The sequence below is a fragment of the Magnolia sinica genome, chromosome 10, assembly GCF_029962835.1.
Source record: "Magnolia sinica isolate HGM2019 chromosome 10, MsV1, whole genome shotgun sequence".
NCBI lineage: Eukaryota > Viridiplantae > Streptophyta > Magnoliopsida > Magnoliales > Magnoliaceae > Magnolia > Magnolia sinica.
In genome coordinates this window covers 81,993,489-82,018,101 of record NC_080582.1, presented here as the reverse complement: position 1 = coordinate 82,018,101, position 24,613 = coordinate 81,993,489, and the positions used below count along the sequence as shown (strand labels likewise).

Sequence of the window (24,613 nt, the reverse complement as noted above, 5' to 3'; positions counted from 1 at the left end):
CCAAAACTTAAGTGGACCGTACCATTTAAAATGATGTGAAATCATTCTTAAAAAATATAAAAGCAATTGGTAGCTTACACTTTTTTGGTTTTTTTTGAGTTAGCATGGCAGCACACGCCCATGTCAGTACACACACTCCATATATTTTAGCCACCCCTGCTAGAGATCGATACCAAGACCTCAAGTGTGGAAACGAGGTATCTCCACTCAGTCTGCCAGTTGAGCCATGGATCTGGGTGTAATTGGTAGCTTACACTAGAGCTTTGGATGCAGCTGAAAGTTGGTGTGACCCAGTCTAAGTGGAACACACATAATGGATGCGCTGGATGTATAAACCACATTCCAGTGAGTCCTACGAATGATCACCAAGGTTTCAATTGGTGAGTATTCACTTTCAACTGTTATCTGTGGTGTGGCCCACCTAAGTCATGGATTGGCCTGATTTTTAGGCTCATGGCCCATCATTGAAGGTTGCATTTGACTAATGGGGTGGATATCCAATATACATCACAATAATGCCCACGCAACTCAAACTCATGAGAGGATTTGCATGAGGTGGACCCATGGTACCTTTTTCCATATTTATAAATGTAATTGTAATTGTAAATTTGCATTAACTTAGTCAATGGTAAGAACAAAGAGCATAGTCCCTAAAAATAACCATATGAATTGCAAATGACCTCATAATCCAGAACCCTCCATCCGTAGCATAAAACAAAAGGGGTTTCGGGTTTAACACTGATCCGACCGTCCATGTTGTGGTATTTGTGCTTCACGGGCGACAGAAACTTATGGTGGATGTATGGTTTTGACCTTCTCTACCTGTAGACGAGCAGCGAAATGAAACTTTTGAAGGTCAGCCAGCCTTCAACTGTAAAAATCAAAGGTCAGGATCATCATTGAAGCTTATTCATGGGTGAATAGATTGCATATGGTAGTAACAAGAATATGGACGGTTCAAATCATCTGATCATCTCAGCATGTGGGCCCCATGGGTGGCTACACGCGCTGGAATCTGAATCGCGACTGAATCCAAATGCGATTAACCTATTTCCATCTGTACTCGAGCGAATCTCGATAGCATTCCTCGCAGAAAAGGCGAAAGACATTTCTCATTCTCTAGTCAACTTCATGAAGGGCCTAAAATGGGGTAAACGTGCGAAGCCGGCAAATACGAAAACTATGCACGCTACCCAGGGTTCAACGATCCACACCGTTGATTTTTTGGGACCCGAGAGGGATGAAGAAAGCCCGTGAAATCTTCCTAATGAAAGGCGATGGTCAGCCCCGTTTGGTGAACGGATCGGATCTTGGATGCATGTGCTGAATGTAAGCGATTAAAGGACTCGGATTCACTAATGAACCCTCCAGTACCGCCGTACTGATCGAAGCTACGTAGGCTAATATGATATAGGACGTGTCAAAATAACGTAAACGGTAAATTCGGCGTAAATTTTGATCGGAATATCTTACAGGTAAATAACCTATCAATCTTTATTAAAATTGGCCATCCAAGGTGAACCGAGTGGGTCCATTCTATCATAAAACATGCGCTCGCAGCTTAAAAATGAAAATTTAAAGAAAATTATTATTTTTAGTAATTCTAACTTTTTTATTTTTATTTTTTTTTAACTTTTAATTTTTCTTTTCAAAAAAAAAAAAATTAACTCCTAATTATATCAAGGACTCTTCTAACGTAAACTTATTTGAAATTTTTATTTTTAGAAATTAAGTTTTAGAAAAAATTTACTAGAATTAAGATTTTTATTAGAATTAGAATTTTACTATTTTTATAATTATGAATTTTGATATTTATTAATAGTGTAAAGAGACACACATCACGTCCATCCCTGACTGAGGGGCCCACCATGATTTATGAGTTTTACCCATGCCCTTCATTTATTATTATTATTTTTTTTTAGCACATTTTATAGCATGAAAAGAAAAATGAGGGAGATCCAAAACTAAATCGGAACGCAACATAAGAAAAATAGAAGAGCTAACGTCTACCATTAAAAATTTGCTGGGGGTTATATAAGTTATGGATCAAGTTGATATTTTTATCATGGTAAGCCTAAAAAGGTTTCAACGGTGGCAATCATTGCTTACTATGGTGTAGGCAGTTTGAGTTTTAGGTTTACCTCATTGTTAGGCTCAAGCCCTAAAATGAGCTGGGAAAATGAACGGACAGTGTTGATATGACACATGCATTATGGTGATGCCGACGGAGCTTTTCCAGTACCGACCAGTACCAAGCTGGGCACTGGAGGGGTCACTACCGAATCCGAGTCCCACTTTAAGTTTAAAAATAATTTTAAAAAAAGCTTAACGCACCGCACCTATCATGCGCATTTTAGACCCAACGGCGCGGCCTAGAAGGTGAAATCCGACGTGGCGAGGTCCAGGGTCACTGGTCCACCAAACCCAACCCCGTCTCCACCAACACTACCGAAACAAGAAGTTAGCTAATTCCACACGCGTGTGCAGCCCTTCACATCTACAGAAGGCGCACGTGACACAATATGACACGTGTGTAAGATCTGAGTTCTCCATCAGGTTTAAGATACTGTTCAAATCTTCACACCTACAAATCAGGCCATGTAACACCTCATGTGGGCTACAGAACATAAAAAAAAATTGAATGGCCACGAAACAACATATAACCGTTAATTTATTTTGTAGTTTTTGGCCCACATGAGGAATAAAATTATCTGAATTTTAATACATAAGATCTAAGAATAGTTATCAACCTTTCGGAAAGCTCAGATCAGATACACGTATTCCATATTTACACGCATGCCTGAGTGTCGATATGTACAGATCCAGACGCGTGTGGAATTAGCAAACCTTTAAAAGGCATCTTCACCAACCATTTATTCCCACAAACTACCTCTATAAAATCTGAAAATTCCTATAGACTCCCAACGACAACAGCCCACGAACTTCCCCCACAACTCTATATATTACATTCTCTTCTCCAAACAATTCTCAAATCTCAATCCAAAAAAAAAATCCAAAAAACCAAGCCAAACACTCCCCACCTCAAAACCCATCTCTCCAAATCCACCATGGAATCCATTAATGACTACATCTACCATTCAAAACTCCCTGATATCTCCATCCCTGCCCACCTCCCCCTACACTCCTACTGCTTCCAAAACATGGCCCACTTTCAATCCAAACCATGCTTGATCAACGGTGCAACTGGAGAAATCTACACCTACGAAGAGGTCGATCTCATTGCACGCAAGGTCGCTGCAGGCCTCCACAAGATCGGCATCGAACAAGGCCACGTCATCATGCTACTCCTACCCAATTCACCTGAGTTCGTATTCGCTTTCCTTGGTGCATCCCACCGCGGAGCCATGGCAACAACAGCCAATCCCTTCTACACCGCTAATGAAATATCAAAGCAAGCTAGAGCATGCAACCCACGTCTTATAATCACACAAGCATGCTACGTCGAGAAAGTAAGAGATCTAGCTCATGGAAATGATGTGAAGATCATGTGTATTGATTCTCCCCCAGAAGGATGCTTGCATTTCTCTGAACTAATGGAAGCCGATGAAAACAACATCCCAGCCGTTGATATAAGTCCTGATGATGTTGTAGCACTTCCATACTCCTCCGGAACCACTGGATTACCGAAAGGTGTCATGCTAACACATAAAGGTCTTGTGACTAGTGTGGCCCAGCAAGTGGACGGTGATAATCCCAACTTGTATTTCCGCAGTGATGACGTGTTGCTGTGTGTGTTGCCGCTGTTTCATATCTATTCTTTGAATTCGGTGCTGCTATGTGGTTTGAGAGCTGGTGCATCGATACTTATAATGCAGAAGTTTGAGATCATTGCACTGATGGAGCTTGTGGAGAAGTATAAGATAACGATCGCACCGTTCGTTCCTCCGATCGTATTGGCCATTGCCAAGAGCCCGGTCGTTGATAACTATGATCTGTCATCGATCAGGACCGTTATGTCAGGGGCCGCACCGATGGGGAAGGAGCTTGAGGATGCTGTTAGAGCTAAGCTTCCAAATGCCATTCTTGGGCAGGTATGTAATTCTTTTACTTTGTTCTTTTTTCTTATTAGGGTTTTGTGGGTTTCCTTCTTTTATCTATTTTCTTGGTTATTTTCTCTCCTTTTTTCTATCGCAATAAGTGATTTTTTGGGTTGATTAAGGTAAAGATATGGACCCAAATGTCAAAAACAAGAATAAAGAAGATTTCTGAAATTTAACGGTACAGATCGAATATTTAAATGCTGGCTGCGTTTTTCAAATGACTATCTCAGGAATGGAAAAACCTGTATTGTGATTTTGGAATTCCCAAAAATCACGAAATGGGGTTCTCTTGTTTTGTACTGGGAATATCGTTTTCATGATTTTTGAAAATCCCACCGAGAGGAAATCACAAAAGTCAAAGGATTTTCTTCTTCTCTTCATCAAAGCCAAACGCAAAAATAGTAGTTTCTTGTGTTTATTTGAAGAAATATCAATTAATAACATGAGGATCAGAACGGAACGAAGATGATGAGTGGGGCCCACCACCTTTTATGGTGGTCCTCAACGTCGTTCGTACTACACAAGATGTGATTAGATGGTAATCAGCTGCATGAGTCCGGTCAACGTGTCATGTTTGTGGAATATCCAATCTCGGAAAAGGCGGGTCATATGATGATAATCACTTGGTATGAAAATCAGGACCGTTCACTCATTGGGTGGGCCACGTCGTTTCTATCTACAGCCTGATTTTCATGCCAGGTGATCATGATGGTGTGTGTCCCACCTTTTGCAAATTGGCAAATGATGAATCTTGTAAATTTTAAGAATTAGGTGGGGTCCATTCATTATCCACATCCAACGGTAGATGTGACTCCGGTAAATAAACGGAACCGTTTGGTAGGTAATGTTTAGATGACTCCCTTTGACCATTGAAAAAACGAAAATAAACGACAGATTGCTTTTCTTTTGTCACGTTGTGAAACGGAAGTGCAATATAAAATTGACTTAGTCAACTTAAATTTTAAGGCCCGTTTGGCTGGACGCGGATTGTGAAGTGAGTCACTCACCACGTCATAGCGGGGTGAGTAAACTCTGTGGGGCCCACCGTGATGTATGTGCTTTATCCACGCCGTCCATCGTATTTTTCAGTTCATTTCAAGTCATGAGACCAAAATCGATGTACATCCAAAGCTTAAGTGGACCACACCACACTAAATAGTGGGGATTGAACACTTACCGTTGAAAATTTTTTGAGACCACAGAAGTTTTGGATCAGGCTGATATTTATTTATTTTTCTTTCATCCGGGTTTGTGTGAGCTTATCAACAGGTTGGATGGCAAATAAACATTACAGTGGGCCCTAGGAAGTTTTTAACGGTGGACATTCAGTCAACACTGTTTTCCTGTGGTGTCATCCACCTGAGGTGTGGATCTAACTTATTTTTGGGCTTTTGCCTAAATTGATCTGAAAACATGGATGGACGGCGTGGATTAAAAAAGATACATCATGGTGGGGCCCACAGCTTTGACCCCAGCTAGCAGACTGATTTGGGGTCACTCGCCGAACCGCGTCCAGCTATCAAACCATGACCCTTTTTTTGTCCCATCCACGTGGCACTTGTTTCCTCGATTCGGACCGTTCATCCAGTTGGCCTATCCCAACAGATCGTAATGATCAAACGGTCTGGGGAGAGAGGGACCCACCTTTTGGAAGATCAATGAGCCACACGTGTAAGTTGATCGTGGACCTTTTGTCAGTATTTTAACCATCCATTTTTATAGTACACAGCTGGGTCAGAGATGGGCTGCCACCACTTTTGGTTAGAGCACGTTTATGTTGTGGTTCCCGTGATGAACGGCCCTGATCTCATACATGTGTGAAAACCAATAAAAAATAAATAAAATAGCCAGATCCATCCAAGATATCCGCTGTACCTAATCAGATCCAATTTATCCGCGGTACCGTCAATGGGTATCCGTGTCGTTTTCAATACAGACGCAATGCTTTCTTTATCTGATACTCCGATCATTTATGACTCTTGATAAGCAGGATATCCGCAATTGGTACGTGGCATACATTAACTAAAATGAAACCGACTAAATTGTAAAAACAAATCCAACCACTGATTCGCTTCCACTTTTATTTTTCCATTTAAAACCGTCCAATAAATGTCCACAAGTCAGATAGTTAAATGATAAAAAGCCCGTAATCTTTGGTTCATGCCACATGCAAAATTGCTAAGCAAATTAAGTGCCCGTGTATCATTCACACACTCTGCCAGAGTCTTAAAGTTCACCATACCACATTTGCCCGGGTTTTCCAAATTTACCCATGGGTCATTAACTCCTACAGCTAGCTTCCCGCCTATTAAGTAACTTGCTATGAGGCTAATATTGGAATTAACAAAAAATGGAATGTGTGCAGGGGTATGGTATGACGGAGGCGGGTCCGGTGCTTTCTATGTGCTTGGCCTTTGCAAAGGACCCGTTCCAGATAAAATCGGGTTCTTGTGGAACGGTCGTCCGAAACGCAGAGCTGAAAATCGTCGATCCCGAGACTGGCGCTTCTTTGCCCCGGAATCAAGCGGGTGAGATCTGCATCAGAGGGGCCCAGATCATGAAAGGTACGCATTCTTCTATTTTGCTTTCCCTTTTTTCCGATCTTTGATCTGAACCGTCATTCTAATTGATCAGGCTTTCTTAGCCGTCTGATTGATGCCTTTATAAATGGATGGTACAGATATATAGAAAACTAGATGGTCTATATGGTGGACCCCACCTATTACTTATGTCTATCACGAATCACCTTGATCCGATGGCGCGGCCATTCTGTTTGAGGGTGTAAAAAAGGATGGTCATAACAAAAAGATCAAGTGATTGGATGGTTAGGATCATTGGATTGGTATGATTTTATCATGGTGGCCTATAAATGGTGAGGTTAAGACAGTGGACGGTCCAGATCGATTTTCGCATTGTCCACTTGTCCAGTATAACTTAGGGTGCAACTAGCTGTACAGGATCATTACGTCATTCCCATATATAAAACTCTACCACTACGGTGAAGATCGTTCTCGTTTTACAAACCATCCCAACCGTCCAATTGCTGCATAAGGACTTAGCTCAAAATATTCCGGAAACCAATGATCCCCACCGTTGGATCAGTTGAATCTATGGACCGTTGACAATCTAACGTTTACAAGTAGTTAGGAACATGTAGGGGGTGAAATTAGGTTACAATGGCCCCATCAATTGGACGGTCCCAATCGAAATGGAAAACACGTTGGTGGGTTGGTGGAGACTACTAAAATAGGCGGGCCCAACTTAAAATAATGAATGAATCTGACCATTATCTAACCGATTAGCAGACGATAAAGAAATAAAATGGCAGCTCAGCTACACTTAGAAATATGTAATTAAATAAATATTTAGAGTTTTAGTGGTCATTCCAACTTCCAACAAACCAAAAAATGTAGTTAATCCGTTACAAATGAACGTTCATCAATAGGTGGGCCCCACTCATCAGAACCGTCTGATTGTGCCCGACACGAATGTTAGGTAAAGCGGTTTTCTAAGTTCACCACGATCACACACAACTCATTTTTCAAACCATTTAGCCGTTGAAAGTTGAAAATATGTTATATCTTCAGGGCAGATTTGGAAATAAAAATACAGAAGAAGATGGCTGTAGTTGGGACCGTTGATCTAGCGGGCCAACTTGTTGACTGTACATATTGATATAGCCGTAGTATTTGGCACAATCCAGACCATCCGATGGTTATAACTTCGAACCACTGAACGGGTCATCGGCTCTTTTTGTTTTTTAAGCTACCCGTCGCTTTCTGGGCCATTGATTAGATGGACCAGAATCCCATGGCCTTCCTTTCAGGGATGTTTTAATACACTTGCTTTGATTCCAAGTTTGATCAGATCACTAGTGGGCCCCACTAACATGCTCATCACCTAAGATCTAACCGTCAGATCTGGTCTGATTTGATAAAGAACGTTGATCTATCTATGATGGCCCACTTAAAAGAAAAGTCTTACCAGATAACCACCCAAAATCAGTGGACCTGATCGTAATACACGTGCTATTTGTAACATGGTTAATGTGTGATCATGCAGGCTATCTCAACGATCCAGAATCAACCAAAAAAACCATTGATAAAGATGGATGGCTGCACACAGGGGATATCGGCTACGTGGATGATGATGATGAGATCTTCATCGTTGATCGATTGAAAGAACTCATCAAATACAAGGGCTTCCAGGTGGCCCCTGCCGAGCTTGAGGCCTTGCTCATCGCCAATCGCGACATTGCTGATGCCGCCGTAGTTTCGTAAGCACTGCAAAACACTACAACTTTGATCATAGGCCCATTTATTTCAATGGACGGTTCTGATCAGATTTTAATTGTGTCATTTCCAGCATGAAAGACTATCTTGCGGGAGAGATCCCTGTGGCATTCGTCATCAGATCTAGCGGCTCCAAAATCACAGAAGAAGAAGTCAAGCAATACATAGCAAAACAGGTAAATTTCCACAATATCCTGGTGTTTGGGATGTGAATTTGGTGGCCCATTTTAGAGCTGTTGGTGATCTGATCAATCTCTGCCGTAAATATGGCTGGCTATGTATGGTGATCAGAATAGTTGATCCCACCAATCAAATGGACGGTTTAGACAAGTTTTGATCAAATCCAACTTCGGAAGTCCATTCATCAATCAGACGGTTGGGATTGTCCAATCGGTGAAACAAAAAGCTCTGTGGGGCCTACCGTAATTTGTGTGGGAAATCCAATCCGTGAATCATCTAGGCCAGCCCAAAAATAAAACCATCCCAAAACTCAAGTGGGTCATACCAGACCAGAGGGTCCCAACCAAGTTTTGTATCAGGCCTCTCTTCATCCTGGTAAGACCCACGTTATGAAGAGGTTGGATGCATATAAACATCATAGCCCACTGGGAGGGTTTCAATGGTAGACATCCCTATCCCCTCAATGCCTCCTATGATGTGACCCACTTGATGTTTACTTCGACCTGATTTTTGAGCTCATGTCCTAATATCATCCAACAAAAATGATAGACGGAGTGGATTTCACAAGCACGGTGGCTGCAAAGCTTTTTAAAGCAAGTCCATCCATCATGATAAGAATTATTGAGGTGTATTTGATATGCATAGTGAATGATCATGAAATTCACTTATTTAAATGATACATTGGCAATAATTATGAAATTCATTAAATATGAGAGCATGTATTTGACATGCATTAACAATTATCAAGAAATTTATGTAAATTTGTGAGTGTATATTTAACATGCATTGACAATTATCATGAAATTCATGCTAATTATAATTATCTTATATACAGGTGATAATCAAAATCCTAAAATTCATGCAAATTGAAATCATATGTTATTCCGTGATTTTTAAAAGGAGACTGGTATTTCAATTTATATCAATTGCACTTTTGATGAATCTTAAAGCTTAAGTTAATTAGAACGTTTTCTTTTTAAATTGGTAGTCCCATCAATTGCTTTCAGTTGATAGTACAAAGACAGACGACAACCGTCTGATCACGATCGGAAGGTTGGGAATAATCACTCGCACCAAAATCTTTACATGCAACTCCTTTTCACGCAGGTTGTTTTCTACAAGAAGATCCACCGTGTCTTTTTCGTAGATGCAATTCCCAAGGCTCCATCTGGCAAGATCCTAAGGAAGGACTTGAGAGCAAAGCTGGCAGCTGGTTTTCCCAACTAGTCGGGAGGACGGATCTCCATGTGACCGCAGGCTTGTATAAGTGTGCACGTCACAAGACCAGTCCCTCGCTGCTCAACCGTGCACTTGAACAAAAGAAAATGTTCTCTCTCTGCAGCTTAAGCATCAAGATGTGATTGTCGGGAGCTGCAGGTTGCGTCTGTTTATTGGCCCCACGCAACCAAAAGATTATAATACATTTGTGAATTTATGAAATTATGAAATTTAAATATTACTTTGTTACACAAAACTTCAAATACCATGGTATTACCCGTTTTTCATGAAATTATATGTTTTTTATGCTCACCAAACACATTAGTTCAGGACCTTGTTTTTAGAAAGCATTGAATTCCAAATCACATATCAAGGTGAATCCGAATCATCAAGGGCGTGTTTGATTTTCCAATTCCCTGGGAAATGCCCCCTAATAATTATTTTCCTATGGAATTGCCGCACTCTTCTCCATATTTGATACGGCCCATTTCTTGGGTGTAAAGATAGAGAATACTATAAAATAGTTGTGGGTCCCACCATGATGCATATCATATATTAACATTGTTCATTCATTATGTTAGGTGAATTTATGATATAAGCCAAAAAATGAGGCATATCCAAAGCTCAAGTTGACCACGCCATAGAAAAATGTGAATCAAATACTTACCGTTAAAAACCTCTTGGGGCCACTGTTTCTCTTGGTATGGGTTAATTGAGTGTTGGATCTATCTCATTTTTTTATCTCATGTCTCAAAATATTGTGGTAAAATGGATAAACGGAACATATTCAAAATGTTGTGGTAAAATGGATAGACGGAACAGATATGTCATATAAATCAAGGTGGGGTCCAAAATTTTAAACTACTTTTAACCCAGTTTCCAAGTCAGAAATTCCCGTCGATATTCAAACGGGTGAAATTTCCAGGTATTTACACCCGTACTTAAAAATCTAATAGGCCCCAATTGTATTTGCCATGCTGTAATTAGAATGCGCTGGATTTAACGCATAAGAATACATTAAATTTATGTATTATATTTACTAGAATTTTAATTTAATTACTAAATCAATTTTAATATCCTAAATTAGCGCGCGCGCGGCACATACACACACACACATATATATATATATATAATGCCCAGTTCTCACGGGAACTGACACGTGATGTGAAAGCAAAATCTGAACCGTTTACGTGATGCAGCACTCCTGAAAACTTATGAGGCCCAACTTTCAACCCAATCCAAAACTATAATGGGCCATGGAAAAAGGAAACAGTTACCTCCTTGATATGCTTCTCCATTTTCTATGGCCATGTTTGAAAGTTAGCTCTAGAGTTTTCATGAGGTGCCATATTACATGGACTGTTTGGATTTTGTACCCATGATATTTGCAAAGGTGCGCATAGGTGCTCCCGTGAGAAGGTGTGCAGGTGAGCATGAGTGTGCTTGTGTATAGAGAGAGAGATATGCTCATGCACACTAGTTGGGCACTGCGTTTTGGATCACCTTGCTGAGCTTTTACTGCTAAGAGATAGGGGTTTGTTTCACCTTAGCTTTTTAAGAGGTCTTTTGAGAATGATCCCCAGCTTGGGTGGGCGCCACCATGGTGTTAATATAAAATCCACTTTAACCATCATTAATGTCAACCCATGTTAGACCTTGGAACCAAAAATCAACTCATCCATGTTCCAAGTGGACCGCACAATTGGAAATAGTGTCTAAAAAAGCTCACCTTCCAAAATAATTCCTTTGATGAGGCACGCTTAAATCAAGTATGGCCCTAATTTTTGAGTTCTACATCTAACATTTGGTGTGGCATCTAATGGTTAGAGTTGATTTAATTTAGATTGTGAGTCTTATAAAAATTAGATGTTGACATCTCTCCCTCTGTTGTTCCATTGGTGTGGCCTACGTGAATCAAAAGTCAATTTGATATTTTATACCAAGACGTAAAATGAGATGACACATCTGACGGTCAGACTAGATGTAACATGCACATCACTGACATCATGATGGACCCAATATAAATAAGGTTATGCGTTCCTCTTCTGCCCGTTGAGCTTCTTCGGTTTCATTACAAGAAAAAAGCGCTTATTAGATTTTTAGAAAAAAAAAGAAGAAGTGGATATTGAACTCTTACCATTAAAAATTTGTCCTGATCATGCCGCACACATTGACATAGGTATTGTATATCTACGCTGTCCATTGGTTTTTTCAGCCCATTTTAGAACATTAGTCCAAAAATTGAAGCAGTTATAAATCTCAACCATAGGAAATAGTGGATATTGAACTCTTACCATTAAAAATTTCTTAGGGCCCACATTAATTTTTTTACTTGCCAACCAACTTATTGATAAGTTCACAAAGATCTTGATGAAATAAATTAAAAATAGAAAACAAATTTCAGCTTGATTCAAAACTGTTGGCACACAAAAAGTTTTTAATAGCTAATCACCACAGTTTCTGTGGCGTGGTCCACCTGAAAATTTTATCTACTTCATTTTTCGAATCATGTCCTATCATGAGCTGAAAATACAGATGTAGGGCATGGATATACAATACCTATATCTAGGTAGGCCCAGGGTTAGGGATGCACAGTACCGCATGAGGAGAGGCTGCACCTAATCCACTCCCACTTTTTTTGGGAAGACGCACCTTATCTCTAGGAATCTGAAGAAGCTTAACAACGGAAGAAAAAGCCGACCTTAATTTTTGATATGGCCCACCGAGTCATATATATATATATATATAACCTAGACATTTCACTCATAATCACAGCAAAAGGAAAATATTTCAAAATACAACAAAACTATGTATTTCAAATACCTTCAGCCCAAAATACCTCTGAAACTAAGCTGCCGAACAAACCCCTTGAGAGGTTTTTTTTAACCCTAATTATGAAAGAGAGACATTCCAGTACTCTAAGAGATAGGATCAATATGCATAGCTGATTCATTTAGAGAGGATCAAGATGCATAGCTCATTCATTAAGCCGGATAGCTCATTTGAGATGTTTTGGTAGTTTGGATACATACATTAGCAATTACCATGGAATCCATATGCATTGGAATCACTAGTTGTATTTGGCAGCTTCCAACAATCGGAATCACCAAATTGTGTTTAACAACTTGTATTTGGAAAAGAGATTGAAATAAGTGCGACTTGCAAATCAGTGGCAATATGATTTCAGTGTAGTTGACGTGAATTGGATCACATTTAGCATAAAAAATGCACTACTGCCAAACAACCACTCAAGTCTAATGGACTGTTTATGGGCTACCATATAAACATCACACCATTTGAATAATAAACCATTTGATTAATGACCTTGAACATGAACGGTCAAGATTATTTACACAAGAATAGGCCCAAAATTCAGGTGGGCCACACCACAGCAAACAGCGCAAATCATGTGATGTGGTGGGTGGTGGCGCACCTCAGTTCTTAGAATAGCCTACTTTCAGTCTCTCCTCTCCATTGATCCCTCTATACAGCTGATTTTCAGGCTCTGAGCCAAATATCAGGGGGCTAACTGATAGATGGGTTTTATGTCTGACACACATCACAGTGGGGCCCATTTTGCTCGACACCATGGGATCTTTTTTCACAGCTGTGAAGTTGTGGTAAGTATGTTTGGAACTTGAAAAAAAAATAAAAATGGACTTTCAACATGGAATTATAGATGAGTAAGTATATAACGCGCAACCAGCGTATTTGGACAGTATGCAAGGGGTTTAAATTCTGACAAGTGGGCCTATGGTTCGGAAATCCAGACCGTTGGTCCTTTTCATCCCACCGTGGATGGACTTTATAGTTGAAAGTGGAACATTGCTGTATTTCTCTTAACCAACTCTCTGTAGGCCAAAAATAGAAAGTTCAAGGTTGTCCAGCTAGATCTTTGGTACATGCATGGTGGACATAACAGAACAACAGCCTGGATTAACCCATGAATACTGTGCAAAAACGTGGGCCACACATCATATAATTCCTCATATGTTACTGGCTAAGTATATGAAGAACACTGCAAGTTAAAACACATCCACAAGCACTCATGTTGAGATAGGTAGACGAGAAATGGGGTTTACACCTTAGGCATAAGACTCCAGCAATTACAACAGCAGAAGTAGAACATGGATGGGAAGACACGATCTAACCACATTGAAATGAAGTTTCACAAACATAACTGCTTCTATTTCTTGAGATGAGGAAAACACTGAACGAGATCGTTCTTCGGATGCTTCGCTTCGGCATGCTCCTTGCATTTCACCTCTGACGTGGTGCAGATGAATGTCTGCATGCATACCTTGCACTGTGGCCTCCCACGCATGAACACAGAATCTCATCAGTAGAAGAATCGACATCAGATATGAATCAAACTACAAGATGGAAGCATGGCACCCTCACTTTTTTGTAAGAGCTTTGTTAAGCCCACGCCTATGTACATGGCAGATCATGTGGACTCCACCGGATGTGCCAGCATGGCGCATATGGGTGCAAGATCAAATCCATCCATTAGTTGGGTGGGACCACATCAGATGTTTTTGCCCATAAATAAATCTAGTCCACTCAGCAAGTGGACCCAATATTGGAAATATGCAGAGACGGGTTAGAAGACTTCAGCCAAGTTTTTCAGAATCATACGTTTGTTTTTAAGCTGTGGCCCGCATGTACATGCAATGGTGGTGCATGATCGGCATATACATGACCCGTCTTTTATATGCATGTGGACTTAGCAAAGATCCTTTTTATTTAGACACGTGTGAAATGTGAATGTCATATGAACTAACTCCATGCAGGCAACATGGCACCTGTGCGAGATTCGGACCATATTTAGGTTGGGGGTATGGTTTGGTGATTATTCATAGCCTTTCATTTTTCGTATGCATGGCCCACTTAGAGAGGCATAATTGTGGGGCCGCTTGGCAAATGTCCCGGATCTCACACGTGTGCCACATTGGCATGTGTGGGGCGAGTACTGATGTGCGACTCCCACACACACACACACACACACAGCTATAGATATACATCACATGCAAGGGCTTTTAGTATAGTATAAGATAGCCAAACAGGGTGAAGTCCAGTGATAAAAACCATGAAAGAAATTCATAAAGATGATCTTTGCCAACTAATCATATGTATGCACTACATAGTGAAGAAGTGCTACAAACCATTGGCACTTCGATTTGAAGAGATGCACGCCAAATAGGATCTGTGACGTCAACCCCAAATAGATAGAACAAGACTATGATGATGATGATGAACCTAACACTTGCGGAAAAGATAGTACAATAGAATTACTCCACAAATAACAGAGTTATGGACACTAATGGCCTGTTTGGATACCACCAAATAAGTTACTTTTTCTACCGACAGCAGTAGATAAGTAACTTATTTCAGATAAGTAAGGTTTATGATTAGTTATAAGTTACTTTTTTACTTAAAATTACTTAATCACTTCAGTTTATTTTTTAAGCTATTCTACTTTTCATAAATTGCTGAAGAGAGGCATCTGGAAAGACGAAAGAGAGGAGAAGCTAATAAGTATGTTGTTTAGCAAACATACTTATCTGCTTAATAAATAGAAACTAAAATAAGCTACTTGATGCATAAGTAGCTTAAGTAACTTACGATCCAAACACCCCAGCAACAATGTGAAAAAGATGTAGAGTTGTGTGTTCCATACAACTGAATGCTAATTGAACACATTACAACACACAAGTTCCATGGGGACAAGTGGCAGATGTGTACAAGATCGGTCCCTCATCTCTCCGGCACCACCACATGTGGGCCATGACCCAAAAGTAGGCTGGCCAGGTATTGCCCACTACTCAAATGGAACATGGCCTATAAATGCATTGTGGTCATCTCTTTTTTACCTCAATTCAAGTGGTTAAGATTATACCGCGGCTTTATCTTTTGGGCAAATGGGCATGTAAGGACATCAATGAGGGGTCCGGATATGGAACACTTGCGCATGCATACCCATGGCAACTCGTGTGCAATATGTCATGTGAGATTGGAATTCCTCCCACGTGCTTGAATATGAAAAAACTAATTAATTATAAGGTTGTTTGTGGACAAATCATCACAACCACGATGCATTACAACCATACACATGCAAAACGTAAGAGTTTCAAATTTTTATGAAACAATAAATGCAGAAAGAAGTTGCTCTTTCGGCCCCATAGAAAGACTTTGGTTTGTCAACCTATCTAAATACCAACACGTGGATATTGATAGAGATGGAACCATGCATTTTCCAAAAGTATAGAGACAAACACACATCCAATACTATCAAACACATCCGTATGTGGAGACGAAGGGTGCCACAGCAATAGCTTTCTAATGTCAAAAAAACAAAATGATACAGCTAACGTATCTAACATATATTGATATTGGTATCAGTATCATTGTCAGGGCATCAGTTTTCGGATTGTATAGATATGCATCTCTTCATCAGTACCTTGTGGAGGTGTATGCATATGCAACGACTTACAATGCATCTATCCTTCGGCGTAGGGACCAAAGCTTAACTAAAAAATGCATTTGATGGTGAAACAAGGAATCTTCCGACATGTGAGATCTTTGGGGCATCCGACATCCACAGTAGGCCCATCATATAGAGAGGTCGAGCGCACCTGAACCTTGTGGAGGTGCACAGATATGCATCTCTTCATCAGTACCTTGTGGATGTGTATGCATATACAACAACTTGGCCTGTTTGGACAACGGTATTAAATGGTATGGAATTGTATTAGATGGTATTAACACCATTATTGCACAATGATTACATGTCTGGAAATACCATGATATTTTCACTGTCCAATCCCATGTTTGTGATCAAATTCTTCCCCTAGGAAATGCATTGTATTAAGTGTAGTCTGCATTTGGGGGACCATGAAATTGTAATCAATGGACCAGATTTCACAACTGATGTCAGTCACCTATACACATGCAGCATGAACATCACATGTAAAAGGCACATATGAATGGACGGCGTGGACAAAACACGCGCATCAACATGAGGCCCACAGCTGTAGTGGATTTTGAAATCCACCAAAAATCCTGCAGTATCCACCATTGGCATTGGAATATGTGATACTGGGGTTATTCCATCCAATCCTTCCTGTTGTTATGAAACGATTTGCGCCGGACCAAATGCAATTCCATACCACCTAATACCATGTGCCAAACAACCCCCCACCAGTTTGGAACCTAGGAATAAGTGGTATGGAATTATACTTGGTCCCACGTAAATTCCTTCCGGCATTTGGAAACGACAGGAAGGATTGAATTAATCCAAGTATCATATAATTTCAGTCCCAGCAGTAGATACATTGGGATTTCTGGTGTGGATGAAATCCATTACACTGTGGGCACCACATTGATCCATGTGTTTTACCCATGCCGTCCATCCATATGTGCCCTTTACACGCAACAAAAAGTTGCATGTGTACAGGAGACCGACATAAGTTGGGAACCTAGTTTGTTGATTACAACTCCATGGTCCACCAAACGCTGGTTTCGCTTAATACCGTCTTTTCCCAATGGAAGAATTTGATCCCAAATATGGGATTGGACGGTCAAAATACCATGGTATTTCCAAACATGCAATCATTGTACAATAATGGTGTTAATACCATCTAATGCAATTCCATGCCATTTAATCCCGCAAACCAAAGGGCCCTTTGATGCGAACATCAGTGGTGCGCCCTTTTGAGTGTACCAGAGGAGGAGGCGTCGCTGACAGAGTACGAGAGCGGAGGAGTTAATGTGGATGAATGACGGGTCCATCGGACCCACTTTCTGACGTGCTAAGAGTGCAGGAACGGCATGACCGCACCTCGACCATAAATCCATGGGTCAGATTTCACACCCTACCACACAGGTGTTCATCCCGACCATAGATCCATGGGTCGGATTTCACACCCTATCACATGAGTGTTTTAGTTTTGAACTTTTTTGTTATTTTTCTTGTTTCAGGGGCTTTATTGCAACTTTCTTTATTTTTCGTCTTTTGTTATTTTTCTTATTTTCAGAGGCTTTAGTGCACTTTTACTTTTTCCATAGCTTATATATACATTGTGAGGAACCCTATTTTCATTATTATTGAATGAATAAGAATTCGTCTATTTTCTTCCTCTTTATTTAAGATATTAGGGTTTTAGGATTGGCCCTTGGGTGTTGAGGATTCCACTCCGATTTCAGGTTTCCTTCTTTCTAAGATTTTCGAGGTGCAGGAAAAGGTAAGAATCATCCTCCTCCTTTTCTTCTGACAACAAAGGACCTATACCTTCTTCATCTCAAACCCCTCATCCTTCACCCCCTTCGTTTCTCTCTGGATACCCCTTTCTAGTTCGAACGGAAAAGAAAGATAGTTAGCCAATAGAATCAGATCCAAGCTTATTCGTGGACTGACTTATGCTAGATTTGGAATATCCTCATATCTCGAGGTCTTTCATTTTTACTGTTTACATGATCTTATGCTAAGGGGCATGATCCTGACGGAATAACTTCATTTTTGTGTTGAGATTTACCTAATCCCTTTGTTTGGAAACAGTTAATTAATTGGTGTATTTATTTGAATATTCTCTAACCTGATTATACATGCATCTAGGGTTAGGTTATCACATGTCCCTGCATCACCCTTTTGCATCTATCCCTTGGCCTATGAATCAAAGCCCCTCAAAAAGATTCTTTACCTAAAAACTGCATTTGATCGTGAAACAAGGAGATCTTCCGACAAGGGAGATCTTTGGGGCATCCGACATCGACAGTGGGTCCATCATATAAAGGTCTAGCTCACTTGAACCGTGGGCCTCACTTGTATAGATTGGGCATTGAAGCACAACATGCACACCTTGTGGTACATACTAGATGATCCCCTTCTCTAGAGCACATGAAACCCCCCATCTCTTTTTCAGGTCATCGCTTCTTTTTTTCTTTTTTCTTTTAAAAATAAAAAATAAAAATTGAAAGGCAATCTGTTTACCATTATTCAGTTTGCGTGTGTGCGCGCACGCGCATGCGTATGTCAATTGATACTTTATTCAATACCTTCCCCAAGTGCATGACTTGTGAACAATGTCTACCGTGAGAAGTACTGCAATATGCTTTCATACAACAATCATCTAAAACATTTAACTTGTCACAATGGCTTCATATAATCTTCATGAGAATCATTGCATACTTTCTCGAGAAACAAAAAGTTATTAGAACTCTTCGTAAGTTCATTTTGGAGAATTCCCAAGTCCACCTAAAACAATCTACAGAATGACACATGAATGGTAACATTTCAACATTTGAAGTTTGGTGACAGCATCTTCTTCTACATATTCAATATCAATGATGTTTATAAAATTTATTTATTTATTTTTTTTAAAAAAAAAAACGAAAGCACCAAAGGGGGAAAAAGAAGAAGCTAGAATCTGACCTGAATGGTCATCGCTTTTTTGTTTGTTTCAAGCTGGCTACCTGGACATTGAGAACAACCACATGATTTGAGTTAGATTCATGAAACATAAAAAGCGTAGAAAGTAAAGGTTGCAGTGTAGAAAGAAAAGGTTGCCGAATAGGGCTTCACTGTGGTTGGAGCAATGCACAGCCCTAAGATCCCACAGATCAAACAAAGTTAACCATCTAATTGAATTTGGACCATTGACCATTTTCTTTCATATCCATCCATTTGATGAACACCAATCAGATGATTATGAACATGCAATCAGTGAAATGATCAGGCTGTGCTCCCATCCACAGCAAGACTTCCAATATGACTTGCTTAAAATTACCTACATGGAAGCCACATATCCAATGCATGAGTTACTACTAAACTCGTTGAGCAAAGGCATATTGGCACAGCCCCCTCTTCTAACAACCAGATCAAAATTTTCACTTTCATACCACCTCTTCACTTTTTATGCTCCATTTCTCATTGTATTAATATTATTTCTCCTCGTCAACTTTCTCTTCTGTTTTCTTTTTTCTTTGGACAGTAACAATATCTTATAAATCAGTATAAAGCTGTCTTGAATCTCAGTGTATCATGGCAACAAGGCCAACGATCTGTAATTTTATATACCATCACATAAAATAAAAATAAATATATAAATACCCCACAAAAAAACAAATCTAAAACCATCAATACCATTATTTTCTTGAGAACTGATCACCCACAACCAGGCATAGACTAAAAGCACAAATCACTTTCAAGGCTAGAAGTGGGAAAAAAATGGGTCATAAAAATGGACTGTACCATACTACCAGTTGTACTTGTAGGTTACGAGTTCTTATTTACTCATCAAATTTCTTTCACGAGAGAGAGAGAGAGAGAGAGAGTTTCCTTTATGAAAAATTAAAAGAGGGCTGGCCCTTGAAGCGCTCTGCAATATACACTTACAATACCTCATCTTGTATTTAAGATTATTTATACCATTCTTTTCTTTTTTCTTCTTTTTTCTTTTTTTTTTCTTTTTTTTTTTTTTACTTACAAAAAGTTAAAAAGAGGACTAAATCTCAATTGATCGTTGTAGTAAACCCACTCTGCAATTATCCACTTACAACTCCCCATTTTTGTATTTAATATCATCAACAACATTCCTTTATTATCAAGTGGGTCTAAATGCATGGCTCAATGGTAGACCACCATGTTTCAACATGAAGTCATGGGTTCAGTGCCCATGTGGGCACTGTGTGTGGGGTGGGTGGGTGTGCTTAAAAACATATATATTTTTATTATTATCAAGTTTCTTCTATGAAAGGTTGGAAGAGATTAAAATTTAAAAAAAAAAAAAAAAAAAAAAAAAGAATGATTAGAAGAGACCCAAATCTCAGTGGATCATGGCACTCTGCAGTATACACTTAAAATACCCTCTCATGCATTTAAGATCATCAATACCATTATTTTCTTATCAAGTTTCTTTTACAACAAGTTAAGCTGACAAGATCTCAGTGGATCATGACAATTAGTGTCAAACAGTTTCTATGGAATAATCTTAAAAATAAAATGAAAAAGAGTTCTCCTCCGAGGGAGAACCTCCTTTTATAAACTCACTTCAAAGTCAATTCTCATAAGAGAACTTATCACCTATTGGCACCCTGCAAAACTATCATGGTACAAGGCATTTAAAAGAATTATATGGTTGAGAGCTTGTCGACCAAAAAGCTGCAGCCTGTTTTTCTTTTTCTTTTTTTAAATATTAAAATAATTTTTATTAAGAAATCTTACATTACTTTAACTAGGGTCAAACAAACCCTCCCTCTTCCTCTTTCTCCAAAAAACAGTGGTCAGTCTTTCCCATTTTTACACTCATGAGTAATGCACAATTGAATTTCTCTCCTATTCGACAACCATTAAATAAAAAGAAGAAGAAGGGTATTCTTTATTTTATCTTTTTTAGATTTTTCCAGTGGGACCTAACTTATCCATGATGGAACCATTGGATTCATGGCTCCAGTCAAATCAATCAACCATGAGGCCCATCACTGACTTTTGTTGTCAACCCATCAAATATATCATCCAATGGGTTGGTGTGATGATCCATAGGCATGCATTTAGTCATTGTACACGTGGCTTACCTTTACCTCGAATTCATCCATCCATATCATAAGCCCCACTTTAGATAGATTATAACTAAAATATCATACTGAACGGAAGATCCTAATTGGCTGATTAGTGCATAGTCAAAGAAACATAGCCATATGTTGGAGTGCAACCACCAATTATGCACAAAATAGAGGCCAAATCATATAATTATTTTTATTTTGTATACGGTCAATTGCTTGAAACAGCAGATGTTGGTCCTCCGGTGGGACCCATTAGATCAACAGTTCGGATACAATTTTTATGAACCTGGCTAATAACTGATTGATCTGATTAGAACCATCAGATCAATGGTTTCATCATGGATAAGATAGGTCCGCTAAAAAAGATCTAAAGAACATAAAAATAAAAAAGTTCCTTCTTCTTCTTCTTATTCTCCTTCTGCTTTAATGAACGTAGTACGTGAGATTGTACAAAACCTATGAGTATTGGGGGGTTGTTGACTCTGGCTAAGGTGAGGTATGATTTCTTAATAAAAGAAATAGTAGTTTACTTCTCAAAAAAAGGAGCTGCAGCTTTTTTAGCTAATAAGATCTCCACCATTTAAACATACAATGGATGAAAGTGCTCTATACCACAATAGTTAGTGGTGCAAGGTGCCTTATAGGTGATTAGTTCTCTTCTCAAAAATAGGATGATAAAATTCAAAGAAGGCACAACCCCTTTGTAATCACTTATTCCCCCTCACCTCCTTTCTATAACAAGTAGATCTCCAAAATATCTTATTACCTAGTATGTAAATCCTAAGCAAATACCCAGAATCTGGCAGATCTATAGAAATTGTAACCTCAATCTACCACATGCTGACAATGACTAGATGAGATCATATCCCCTACCACACGCCAAACCAACCATGTCCTCAAGGTTGCATTAGTCCTCTTGGATCCCTCACAACATCAGACTCATGATCCAGCTGGTTATGATGTCTACGCATCTGATCAGTATCTCAATGATAAGATAGTGCCACATACATGTCACACAATTTCTTCTATCCGGTATTTGCAGTACTCCATGTCCATGGTGTTGACTTCAACTTCTTATGCAACAGTGGATTTGCAGACCCAGATGACTGAAACATTGATCATGGTTTCTTTCACGGTTGTCAAATTTCTTCCGGTCGTCCGTTTGTTGTCCATATCACTGCCAGTCTTTGATATATGTACTTCGATCGTCATTGAAATGGTAACAGGGTATTTTATTTACCAGGGGGAGAGAGAGAGAGAGAGAGAGAGAGAGAGCCGTGGAGTTCTTGGAGACAAAAGAGATAGGGAGATTCCTTTATAACAATGGATTTTATTTTATTTTTAAAAAAAAGGGACGTTGGAGTTTGACAGGTTGTAAATGATTTACCTGTAAATAAAATCCTGAGTTTTGGCCATCCGAACGCAAGTTGTAAATGATTTACGCTCATTTACAGGCATCCAAATGACCCCGAATGGAGGACTCCTCTTGATGTGTCTCCACATTTCCAGCATTGATGCAACATGAATGATTGGCTATCAATGAGACTCGTTCAAACCTTGGGACCTGCTCCACGGCTCAGTGGTAGACAGACTCTGTTTCAACACTGAGATCCCATGATCGAGTGCCCACATGGGGTGTGTGTGTGTGCGTGTGTGGTGGGTGAGTGTGGAAAAAAGAAAAAGAAAAAAAAAGAACCAAGCCTTCAAAGCTCTTAACATGTTGCACTCTCAATACTTGAAGTGTCCTAAGCTCTTCAATCTGTCAGTTCATAGAAGCAAATCTCGCCTCCAATTGTTGGTTGGCACTCCGATCTTCCGCAACCGTGTGATGATAAGTTGAGGGATCACGGACTGATACAAACCATTTCTTCCAAGCACACGTGATAAGCAAGCAACAAAATCAAACCAATGCTCTGGTACCACATGTTACGAACCCAACGCTTTATACACAACTATCATCATCATCTAAGCCTTATCTCAGCTAATTGGGGTCGACTAGACAAATCCTATTTTGTCATTCCACTCTATCAAGGGTCGTAACTTCAAATGCCCTAGCATGAGTTTGGAGTGTCATATTGTTAGGATTCATTATGAATTTTAGCACAAAACTCCTGCAGGCGTTATGTAATAGTCTACTACATACGTTGATTAAAATCAACTAGTTAGAAGCCACAAACCATTGGAGAAGGGTCCTTTTTTCGAAGGACAACATCCTCTTATAGACTCAGTACAGACTCAATTCTCATAAATTGGACGATAAAATCCATTACAAAGCACACGCATTTTTATAATCACCAACTCCCCCACAAATCAAATCCTAACCAAATACCCAAAATCTAGAAGGTGTGTGTGTGTGTGTGTGTGTGTGTGTGTCTATATATATATCTGAAAATAGCAACCTAAATCCAACCCATGTTAACAATGAGCAGATGAGATCTTATCATCAACCCACTCTGCAGTATACAGTTACATGATATAATACCCCATCTTGTATCTAAGATCATCAATAACCAATACCAAATTCAATAAAACTATATTAAAACCAAAAATAAAAATAAAAACACCACTTCCAGATATGCAAGATTCTTTCACTAGAAATTAACAAATGAATGGGAAAAAAAGATTTATATAAAAAATAAGATGAACCTTTGGCAGCTTTCTGCTTCTCCAGGTTCTTCTCTCTTGCCATCTTGGCTTTCTGCCCATTTCCTCCTCCCATCTCTCTTTTCTTTTCTGTTTTTTATTAATTTTTTTCAAGAAGAGTCAGAAGAGAAAGATTGGAATCGGATGAATTGATAGAACAAAGAAAACCCAATCGCTGGAATCTTATAAGCGGTTGTCAAAATGGAATTGACATCTACACCCACCCTTGTTGATCGGACACCCTATTTGTTACGTTTGGGAATATGATTGTGCAACTTTGTATTTCTACATTACCGAAAGTAGAAATAAAGAGTGCTTCAATTACAGAAGGAAAACGCCTGCGTACCGCGCGTATGTACCTACCCTGGTCACTTTCCTAATGTGGGGGAAATGACTAAACATACATAAAATCAAGACCGTCCACCAGATGAATTATTCCTTGTTTAGTTTTGATTCCAAAAACCAGACTGATACAACAATTTGATGGGCCACTCTATAAAATCATACCTAAAAATCTCTAAATTTACATGCTATGACCCACATGAGTTTCGAAATGCTGTGATTTTGGGTAATGATTTCATACCGATGAATCAGATCATACGAATGGATTGGATGGTATATAAACACTACAGTCAGCCCTACACAACTAGCGGTGTATGT

At 39.4% G+C, this 24,613-nt stretch overlaps 2 protein-coding genes and 1 long non-coding RNA gene across 3 annotated transcripts; 1 reads left to right on the top strand and 2 right to left on the bottom strand.

The window, feature by feature from the left end:
• The first annotated feature begins 2,933 nt into the window (after nucleotides 1–2,933).
• On the top strand, nucleotides 2,934–10,021 carry LOC131217164 (4-coumarate--CoA ligase 2-like). Its single transcript, XM_058211962.1, has 5 exons — nucleotides 2,934–4,052; nucleotides 6,427–6,625; nucleotides 8,124–8,337; nucleotides 8,427–8,529; nucleotides 9,641–10,021. Exons 1-5 carry the CDS (start codon nucleotides 3,069–3,071, stop codon nucleotides 9,758–9,760), a joined length of 1,620 nt encoding a protein of 539 aa, XP_058067945.1. The 5' UTR covers nucleotides 2,934–3,068; the 3' UTR covers nucleotides 9,761–10,021.
• A 3,755-nt stretch (nucleotides 10,022–13,776) lies between these two features.
• LOC131217162 (uncharacterized protein At2g23090-like) lies at nucleotides 13,777–24,173 on the bottom strand. Its single transcript, XM_058211960.1, has 3 exons — nucleotides 23,957–24,173; nucleotides 19,182–19,222; nucleotides 13,777–14,057 (listed from the first exon to the last, which is right to left on the bottom strand). Exons 1-3 carry the CDS (start codon nucleotides 24,027–24,029, stop codon nucleotides 13,938–13,940), a joined length of 234 nt encoding a protein of 77 aa, XP_058067943.1. The 5' UTR covers nucleotides 24,030–24,173; the 3' UTR covers nucleotides 13,777–13,937.
• LOC131217163 (uncharacterized) lies at nucleotides 20,531–22,718 on the bottom strand. The gene is made up of 2 exons (XR_009157211.1): nucleotides 22,376–22,718; nucleotides 20,531–22,260 (listed from the first exon to the last, which is right to left on the bottom strand). It is a non-coding gene; the product is annotated as an uncharacterized LOC131217163 (long non-coding RNA).
• Nucleotides 24,174–24,613: the final 440 nt, after the last annotated feature.